This window comes from Anopheles arabiensis, chromosome 2 (assembly GCF_016920715.1).
Source record: "Anopheles arabiensis isolate DONGOLA chromosome 2, AaraD3, whole genome shotgun sequence".
In the NCBI taxonomy this organism is placed as follows: Eukaryota; Metazoa; Arthropoda; class Insecta; order Diptera; family Culicidae; genus Anopheles; species Anopheles arabiensis.
Genome location: NC_053517.1, coordinates 84,762,005 through 84,771,805, shown reverse-complemented (window position 1 = coordinate 84,771,805; position 9,801 = coordinate 84,762,005). Strand labels below are relative to the sequence as shown.

Here is a 9,801-nt window from a genome sequence, read left to right as displayed (position 1 = left end):
AGCTGGACGTGCTTGACAGGGTTGGATGGATGGGTTTAAAAATGTCTTTTTCCTTTATGATTGAAGGAGATTAGGCTTTATCACCTGCAAACCATATTTAACTCGTATATTTGCATCAAGTATAAATAGTTGAGCAGTTAGCAAACGGTTTACTTAATTCTTTTCACTTCTCCACCATCCAACCTTTGCTTGCACGTGTGCAAACCGGGCCTGAGCTCGTCTGACGTGTACGTCAGCGCAAGGCCACCAGCTGTCACCTGTCACCGTTCGAGCAAGAACAAGAACAGCAACAAGAAAACAACGCTCTGTCAGCTAGCCGGGCAGGTAAAAGTAGCGAAAGAAAAGAGAGAAAAACGCATTCCCGTACGCCCAGAGCGCCAGCCAAGCCCGTCTTGTCCGGTTTTTTTTTCTACGTTCGTCCGTATCGTTTCCTCCCCCACCCGCCCGGTAAACGATGGCCATAAACCCCCAGTACGAGGAGATTGGCAAGGGGTTCGTGACGCAGTACTACGCGCTGTTCGACGACTCGACCCAGCGGCCCAGCCTGGTGAACCTGTACAACGCGGAGCTCTCCTTCATGACGTTCGAGGGGCAACAGATACAGGGCGCCGCCAAGATACTGGAGAAGCTGCAGAGTCTCACGTTTCAGAACATCAAGCGCGTGCTGACGGCGGTCGACTCCCAGCCAATGTTTGACGGTGGCGTGCTGATCAACGTGCTCGGCCGGTTGCAGTGTGACGAGGATCCGCCGCACGCCTACTCCCAGACGTTCGTGCTGAAGCCGCTCGGGGGGACGTTTTTCTGTGCGCACGACATTTTCCGGCTCAACATTCACAACTCGGCATGAAGCGTTAACGAGCGGGAAGCGAAGAAGATGCTGATCGGTTCGAACAACACCAAATGTTGCTGTACACTTTACTGAATAAACATATGGGTTACTTTACAACACACACGTAAAAAAGGGACGAGTATGGAAGGTTCAGGAAGCGTTGAGAAAGTTGGTTGAGATATCATAGGGGAAGGGGAGGGACCGAAGAGCGTCGAACACTGCACGAAGGGCTTTGTTGTGACAGTTCTAGACGTTGGTCGCGTTGTGTTTTGAAAAGGGCGCGCTTTGGTCGCACGGGGAACGTAGGATACGATGGGATACACTGCGACACAGCATTTGGTAAAGGTGGGTATAAAATTTGCCTTCTTTTTTCGGTCCATATTTGTGCATGTCAATCAATGTGCTCTTCGATGCTACTTTGGTAGGAAACGAGACATCGCATCGGTATGCTAAACCTGCCGTACGAGGAAGAGTACCGGGCACAGCTGAAGCATCTTGGGTACAAGGAAAAGGTGAGATGAGGGAACCGGGATCGGGTGACTCATGACTCCAAATTTATGATCACGTCACCGCAGGACATCCTGAGGGAAGCTTTCCAGCGCCAGGAATGGAATGTGGGCAGTGCACGAGTGCTGAGTTTGCTGCAGGAAGCGAACATTCTGACAGCGAGTGAATACATCCTCAGGTAGGACTGTTTTGGAGCAAGCATCATTCCTTCCACTTGATTTCATGTCCCATGCTCTTTTCAGCCTTGATTCGATCGAGCTAATGCAACAGATTCTGAACGATTTTCTGGAAGCGGAGTACAGCCTGCTAGCGCACATCGTTCAATACGCCTACCAAGGTAATGGGCTAACATCGTGCAATCGATTCCATTCTAAACCCAAAACACCCTCTCCTATCTCCTAGAGAATGTACAGTCCCAATCGCTCACCAACGTTCTGAAGGAAAGCTTTCGCACGCTGCTGAACGACTTGAACGACAATCCGAACGTGATCCCGCACAATTACCTGCAGGCAATTGGGACCCGTCTGCGCACGCACGAGCAGAAACTGGTGATTAACGAGCATTTGCAGCTACTGCTCGGTTCCGAGCGCGGTCCGCTCGATCTGGACGCAGCCATCGGGCGGCAGCACCAGTGGCGGGAAGAGATGCAAACCACCCTCAACGGTACCGTTTTCGAACGGCTGCTAATTGAGCTGATCCGTGACAAGGCCAACCTGCTCGAGGTGCTGAAAGAGTTGCTGAAGCGATCGTGTCCGTTTTCCCTCAAGCACGCACTCTACCTGCTGTCCCAAGCGGCTAGGGCGACGACCGATGAGCCGGACGAGCGGCTGCTGAAAAGCTTCATCAAGGATCTGTTCCGCACCGTGGTGGAGACGGGGCTGATGAGCCAGCTGCAGCTGGTGCTGCTGTTTGCGCGTGAAATTTGCTCCGCCAATACGGCCGTGCTGGGGACGTATCCGGCCTGGTACAAGCAAACGGTCGGCGAGATGACGTACAGCGTGAAGCGGGACCAGTTCATCGGCACGATGGAGCTTCTGACGGCGCTAATACCGGCCGAGCGGAACCTGGAGCTGCTCGGTGTGCATGCGACGATAGCGATTTCCGCCCCGGCCAAGTGTAACGATTACGTGCTCAACTACAAGCAGCTTTGCCGGGCTCACATCGCCCAGCTGAAGGCACCGGAGTGTACGATCGTGCTGGAAGATTAATGGGTGAGTAGTGATGTGCAATTTTTAAAGAAATATTTAAAGTTGTTTCTCCTCAAAAGACATTAGCTGTACAATGAGAAGAAGGCAAATTCCACATTCGTGGAAATTGCTTTGCGTTATGGTTCACGCTGCAAAATTTGATTTTACTAGTTAATTTGGCCCGGTTACGGGGTTATGCAAGATATTTTCAAGAACTTTTATATCTTTAAGATGCGAGCAACGAATTTTTTAAAGGACAATGTAAATTCCATGAGACTTTAAACTCCAAGGATCACATTAAGAGAAACTGGTTCAGAACCCATACCGATCCTGGAACTAATCCTGAACCCATGTCGATCCAATCCCATACAGGTTCACATTAGCCATAAACTCACGCTGGTCCTGGAACTGATTAGAACCCATTAACGGTACTTTAACTGATCCTGACATCATACCAGTCGTAGAATTGATCCCAATCCCACACCGGTCCTGCAATTGATCTTGGCTCTGTGCCGGAACTGATCCCATCTCAATACAGATCCTGAAACATGTACCTACCGGTAATGGAACAGATCCCATACCCTTACCGGTCCTAGAACTGATTAAGATTCCCCATCTGTCCTGAAAAAGATCCTGCCCGCATTGCAGGCTCTTATACTGCTCCCTTTTTAATTTGGGTCCAAACATAGTACCAGCATCTATCTCACTCAAGGAACTATCCAGTTTAGTGGTTTTCCTATTTTTTTCTTCTTTTGTTGGGGAATTCTGCTGTATAATCGTCAACTCGGAAGACTTAACAACATGCCCGTCCTGGATTGAAGCCTCGTATGGACCGTCGCCCTCAGCAAGGATTGACTGTCGAAAGCCTCTATAGACTGACATGATCCGTTACTCCCCCCCCCCCCTGGACCGACAGTGGCGGCCACCTAAAGTAGGATACCTGTTTCCTTCCGGCTTCCCCGAGCTTCGTAGATGACACATTTTAGCTATATTTTAGCTAAAAATTAGGCCTAATCTATTGAATATTGACTGTAATTTGCATTATTCTTCTCCTAACTTTTTAATCTTAAAAAAATACGATGGCCAAAGCCAAAGCAGTTGCCATTGTATGGATGTAGACTAAGCAAAAAGCATCCAAGTGTCTGCTGGAAAGTAACGCTGATAAGCCTTTACCAGAATTTGATCATAGAGAATTGATCGGAACTCGGATTTTATTTATTTTACGTACACCGTACATGCACCTGTTGATTGCGTGGAATGCAAATGTCCATTCTGCTAATTTCAATTCAAAAATATCTTTTTTGTCGATTACGCATTGAAATGTTTTGAGCCTCCAAAAAATGCCGGCTATTTATTTTGGTTAAGCAACACACCTAATCCCCACACGTTCCCGTACACCTAACTTAAAATGCGCCACAGCGACGATCTCTCTGTTTTGGAATTGTTTTCCTTTTCCGCATGTGGTCAAGAGCAGGCCCAATACCCTATAGGGACATTATTTCCATGGAATTTTTAACAGCTTCATTTCCTTCTAAAGTTTACAGGCTAGCCGTCGGTGCCGCTTCCCGGTCCCGATCCGCCGCAATCGATTTGTTCCGTTCGTCCCAGATGGTAACCCCGTCACAGGCGCAGATTTTTTTGTAATTTTGAAAAATGCCCGCCGATCGGGCAATGATGCCGCAGCTCAGCCGACGCTCCTCCTGCGCACCAGCCTCGGCTGGCTGCGTGATCACAACGGACCGGCCGATCAGATCGTTCACGTCGAGCCGGTCGTTGACGAAACGTATCGTCGCGCGCCCATTCTCATCCGAGCGGATCGGACTGGAATCGTACAGATCGCCTACCGAGCTGCAGCCGGCAGAGATGTCACCACATTCGTGGACATTCAGCTGAAAGGTGCCGCTGTGCGAGAGCCCATCGATCGTACCGTCCACGACGGCACCCTTTTGATCGGGCGTACTCGACAGGGTGCAGAACCGTATCACACCCCGCACGTTGGTCGATTCGTTGCCGTGATCTACCATCGCCACCGCAGATTGTCCTGTAAATAAAGGGAGATGCATTAAAAGCTCGACAACAAGGAAGCCGGCAATCGATATTAATCGAGCATTAAATACCTCCGAACCCTGTCAGCACTGCTCGTCGTCCCGTTGCCTCAATTCGCTTGTGAATGTCGAGCCATGGAAGGGATGTTTCTATCAGTACGCTACCTTTATCCGCGTCGATGGTTACGGTACCGGCGTCGGATAGTGTTTTGTTTATATCGGCCACACAGCCCGCTCCACGGATTTGCACCGCAAACTCCATCTGTTTAGGGGCAGAGGGGTTGTGCCGGGAAGGGTTAGCGCAAATAGCACTTTAAATCGGGTATCGAACATTACCTGTATGCTGCCGCGGTCAGTCATTTTTTGCTGCTTAAATATCAAGTCACGTAAAAAGTCGATAATCATCTCCTTCTGCCCTACAGCAAATTTGTCGAGTCGAGGCAGTTCCTAGCACTGCTTCCTACCCCTCACCTGGGCGGGCTGTCAAAGGTTTAGATGTGTGTTGGTGCGTCAGACGGCCATTCGCTGTCAGACGTCGTCCGTTCACATTCCCTCTCTTTCTCGCGTGTTGTCAAGAGCTGTTGAAGTGCGTAAAAATCGTAAACAAACTTTGTTGCGGTACATATTTGTTTTCACTAATCAACCCCAAAAGCGTAATATGCTCATAGCTGCGCCAGAAACTCTCCGTGGTGAACAACCAACGAAGTCAGCCCACCTCAAGGCTCAACCTGGACCAGATGAAGTGTGCTGCTGTGGCGGAGGGGTACGCGACAGCGCTCGGGGAAGCGATGCCCCTCGTAGACCACTGGTGTATGGTGGATCAAGCCATCAGCACTGCCTCCGAACACAAGATCTGCCGCTTACCACGAAAAAGGAATGGTTCGACGAAGAGTGCAGACGAGCACTATCCGAGAAGAATGTAGCGCGCGCCCGCATGCTACGGCATGAAACCCGTCAGCACGTAGAGAACTACAGATAACTGAGGAAACAGCAAACCCTGCTCTTCCAGGGCAATCAGCGTCGTTTTGAAGAGTCTGATGAACAGCTGCAGGAGCAGCTTTCTTAGTATGGGGACACCCGCTTATTCTACAGGAGATTGAAGGAGGCATGGAGTGGGGTTGTACCTTAAAACCGCAATTTGCCGGTGTTAGGAAATAGGATACAGAACAGGATCTAGGTGTCATTCACCCAGTCTAAAAAAAAACGGCGACAGGCTGACAAAATCCTGTCCTAGATCCTGTCCAGCAGATTTCGTCGGCAGCTACCAAGCTGGGTTTGTGGGAGGCCAAACCACCACCGACCAAACTTTCACTCTGCGGCAGATCCTGCAGAAGTGCCGATAGCGTCAGATCACTATGCTCCACTTGTTCATCGACTTGAAGGTGACCTACGACACTACATGAGCTATGGAACATCATGCAGCGGTACCACTTTCCTAGAAAGTTGATTCGGCTCTTAGAGGCCACTCCGCTGTTCAACATAGCCCTGGAAGGTGTCATTTGAAGCGCGGGGCTAGACAACGACATCCGTGGCACGATCCTCTATTGGTCTCTCCAATTTCTTGGCTTGGCGGATGACATCGACATCATCGGCACAGGATAACAGCGAGGGTGAGTGTGGTGTACACTAGTGTTGGGTCATACGATTCATTTCACGACTCGACCCGGAGTCGGGTGCAAGCCAGTCGGAATCGATTCCGACCCGTGGGTGCAGCGGGTGCGCTAGGTCGGAGTCGGAATCAAATCCGATCCGCGGGTGCAATCGAACTCATTGAACCCGAAATATCAGTAGGTGCGAGAAAGCATAAGTGACTCCGACCCGTTGGTGCAGCGAGTTCGGGTCGGGTCGGGTCACGGTAGGTTCAGTTTGACTCGAGGGTGCAGCGAGTTCGGGTCGACCCGATAGATCAGTAGGTGCGAGAAAGCATAAGCGACTCCGACCCGTTGGTGCAGCGAGTTCGGGTCGGGTCGGGTCGAATTGAACCTATCTTGACCCGAACCGATCCGAACTCGCCGCACCAACGGGTCGGAGTCCAGATCCAGAAGACTTCGCGAGACCGAACGAATTGAGTGATATATCGCAGATTGATTCGTCCCGTGATCATCTATGGACACGAGTCTTGGATCATTCGAGCGGAGGATGGCGACGCTGTCAGGCCTTTGGCGTTATGCTCGAGCACGGAGTTTGGAGGAGACGAATGAACCACGAGCTTGCTGAGCTGTACAGTCTATATTCGAAGTATATTCTGTCATCATTTATATTTTTTCTTTATTTTACTTTAATTCTTTATTTTTTATTTTACAACCAACAACACTTTCGATTTTTTATATTTTTATCATTCGCCGTTGCAAAACATAGGAGCTATCGTTCATTTCTAAATGTAGACCAACTTTATTTTTTGCAATATTTGTGACCGATCAATCGCACACTATGCCACAGCACCGTTTGACAAAACGTCAAACACTATGGGATGAGACCGGCTCCCCTCTCCTAAACTATATTTCAAGCGGGTAAAGTGAACAGTTCATCCCTCAGTCTCAGTCTTGTAATCCCTCGTGCTTAAAACGGTAAAAGTGAAAAGGTGAGCACAATTGTAGCAAAGTGACCTTATTGCTTGGTGATGATTATAGCGGATTAATTGCATCAAAACAGACAAATGTGATACATTTTTCGAGTCCGATCTCTTGTTCGATTGTTGGCAGAGCGCGCTCTTATTGGTTTGGTTGAAGGAGTGGTAGGAGAACCTTTTGCATGAGCGACGTCACGGTTCGGTTCCCCAGTTTACAAACTATCACAGTCAAAATAAGAAAGAGCAAAGAAAACCACCAAAAGTCCATGGGGACAATGTGGTTTTGTGCGCTGCGTCGGAATTGCTGAACTAGCAGTTGAGCTGTTGATGTAGATACCGTCAAGTCGATAAAATTCGATAAAATTTGTTTTCTGTAATGTTTTACCTCCTGATTGTCATCTCCTTTATGCGGATGATATCAAAATCTTTTTACCTGAGTCTTCTTCCTCTGATTGTATGAGACTTCAGCATTACCTTAATGCATTTGTTCATTGGTGTTCATCCAACTTGCCTCGCTTGTGCCCTGAAAAATGTTCTGTTATTTCTTTCTCTCACTCTTTTTCTCCTATTTTTTTTTCAACTATACTCTATCCAACTCGTCCCTCTCTCGTGTTATGTCCATCCGTGACCTTGGTATTATACTTGACAGTCGTCTTAACTTTAAACTGCAGCTTGATGAGGTTCTACTAAAAGCTAATCGAACGTATCGAACGAACGTCGTTACGTTTTACCTCTTACCTCTAACGTCTACGTTTTAGAGATCAAAGCTTCCTAAGAAACCTTTATTGTGCTCTGGTAAGGCCTCTTCTTGAATATGCTAGTATCATCTGGAATCCTCCTACTATTGATGGCTGTTCGAGAATTGAAAGCATTCAGCGCCTCTTTACCAGGATTGCTTATCGTCGTTTCTTCGGTGCTGCCTCACTACCTCCCTACCTCCCTATGAAACGCGATTGCAGTTATTCAATCTTCACTCTTTAAGCTTCCGTCGCCAAGTGTTTCAGGCATGTTTTATTGGTGGCTTATTACTTTCTGCTACTGATGCTCCTGATTTACTCTCGTCCATCTCGTTGTATGTTCCCTCTCGTTCCCTTCGCCATAGTGATCCTCTGTCAATTGAAACACGTCATACTCTTTATACTTTCAATGATCCTATTCTATCCTGTTTCAGGTTGTTTAACCACTTTTACCATCTCTTTGATTTCGACTCCTCTCTCAACTCTTTCCGTAACCGTATTTTTTCTTCTAATTCTCTTTAATTATTCTTCTAAGTTTTCATTAAGTTTTGATAGTCTAGTGTAGAAGACTAGTGTAGTTAGGCTTAGTTTTTCATGAATTATTTTGTTTATTTGTTAGGGTTTGTTTAGTTTTAAGTTCTGCTTTATTTAGCCTTGATGGCGGATATTGAATTAAAAAATGAAATGAAATGAAACGAAATGAAAAAAATAAGATACTGGATCTCGTAAATGCAGTTTTCAATTAGGCGATTCATCCTCCTTTTGCACCTTATTCTAACTTACCTTTTTTGGCTTTCAATGTTTTTTTTTCTTTTCAGAACGTCAAGACGATGAACGAGTTTTTTCAATCTATTCGATCCCGACTGTTTAGTTCTTCTTTGCCTATAATAGCAGACTCTATAGTTTTCACCAAGACGGATGAAAGGCAAGTTACGCTAATCAAAAGTGAGCAGGAGTCCACCGGGCTGGAATTAAACGATATAATCTTCGTGAACAATGTCAAACAGCTGAAAATACCACCGGCTAAGAGCAACCACTTGGTCGTGTTCATCATCTCCTCTTTGGCCTTTAACAACAACAAGCCCGAGCTACTAGCGTTCCTAAACTGGAAACAATTTCCAAACAATTTCTTGCTGGTGGTCGACTACAGATTGTTTGGTGATTTGAAAAAAATAATTAACGGCACACGAATTTCAGACCACATAGTGTACTTGGAATGGGATCATCCTAATGGCATTGATACGAAAATGGCTATGGATATCGGCAAACAAATTAAAGCAGCTGCTTCGAAATGTATAAGGGCGAATGAGAACAACGGCCAGACTGAAAGTGACTGTAGCTCTTCCCAATTGAATGGTTCAAACGTTCCAAGTCTAGAAGAGCAAAACAAACAACCTCAACAACAGATGCAACCCAGTACAGAACACTGTGCTGTTACTATCGAGACTGAAATACCGTAATAATTTACTGTATTTTCTGCCCCACCCTTAAGCTAAGCTCTAGCGTATGTTGGCCTTTTTAGTTGATCGAAGACAAAGTCAATCGACCGCTGTTAAAATGGCAGCTTTAGTAGTATCAAAATTTTGTGGTAGAAAAATGTGTGTAAGATGAACGCTATGAAAGTATTGGATGCGTATTATAAATTATTTGATTGGAATCCCGCTGCAGAAGGTGAATCCACAGAGTATTCGAATGGCCGCTACTACCTGTTCGTAAGTTGCTACAGGACGGTCCGTCAAGTGTACTTAAACAACTCTTCATTTGACAGCTAGGGAGTCCACAGCTTCATCCGCAGCAATCTCCTCTAAAGACCTCTACCTGCCAATCTCCATCCATCATCACTGATGATAGGCGATGGAGGTCAGTTTTTATATCGAATAAATTACCGAAGGTTAATTAAAAAATAATGAAAATTAATTTAAATTTT

The 9,801-nt window shown here is 46.8% G+C and overlaps 3 protein-coding genes across 4 annotated transcripts; 2 read left to right on the top strand and 1 right to left on the bottom strand.

Moving 5' to 3' along the window:
- The first annotated feature begins 255 nt into the window (after window positions 1–255).
- LOC120896403 (probable nuclear transport factor 2) lies at window positions 256–950 on the top strand. Its single transcript, XM_040300479.1, has one exon. The coding sequence runs from the start codon at window positions 455–457 to the stop codon at window positions 845–847; it is 393 nt and encodes a 130-aa protein (XP_040156413.1). The 5' UTR covers window positions 256–454; the 3' UTR covers window positions 848–950.
- A 95-nt stretch (window positions 951–1,045) lies between these two features.
- Window positions 1,046–9,782, top strand: LOC120896401. 2 transcript variants are annotated; one of them, XM_040300475.1, is made up of 6 exons: window positions 1,046–1,174; window positions 1,255–1,341; window positions 1,405–1,514; window positions 1,579–1,673; window positions 1,739–2,547; window positions 8,693–9,782. In XM_040300475.1, the coding sequence occupies exons 1-5, from the start codon at window positions 1,142–1,144 to the stop codon at window positions 2,542–2,544; spliced, it is 1,131 nt and encodes a 376-aa protein (XP_040156409.1). In that variant the 5' UTR covers window positions 1,046–1,141; the 3' UTR covers window positions 2,545–2,547; window positions 8,693–9,782. The 2 variants fall into 2 exon arrangements, with proteins under 2 accessions (XP_040156409.1, XP_040156410.1); XM_040300476.1 differs by lacking the exon at window positions 8,693–9,782 and adding an exon at window positions 4,061–4,175.
- On the bottom strand, window positions 3,845–5,074 carry LOC120896402 (copper chaperone for superoxide dismutase). Its single transcript, XM_040300477.1, has 3 exons — window positions 4,905–5,074; window positions 4,641–4,830; window positions 3,845–4,564 (listed from the first exon to the last, which is right to left on the bottom strand). The coding sequence occupies exons 1-3, from the start codon at window positions 4,971–4,973 to the stop codon at window positions 4,062–4,064; spliced, it is 762 nt and encodes a 253-aa protein (XP_040156411.1). The 5' UTR covers window positions 4,974–5,074; the 3' UTR covers window positions 3,845–4,061.
- Window positions 9,783–9,801: the final 19 nt, after the last annotated feature.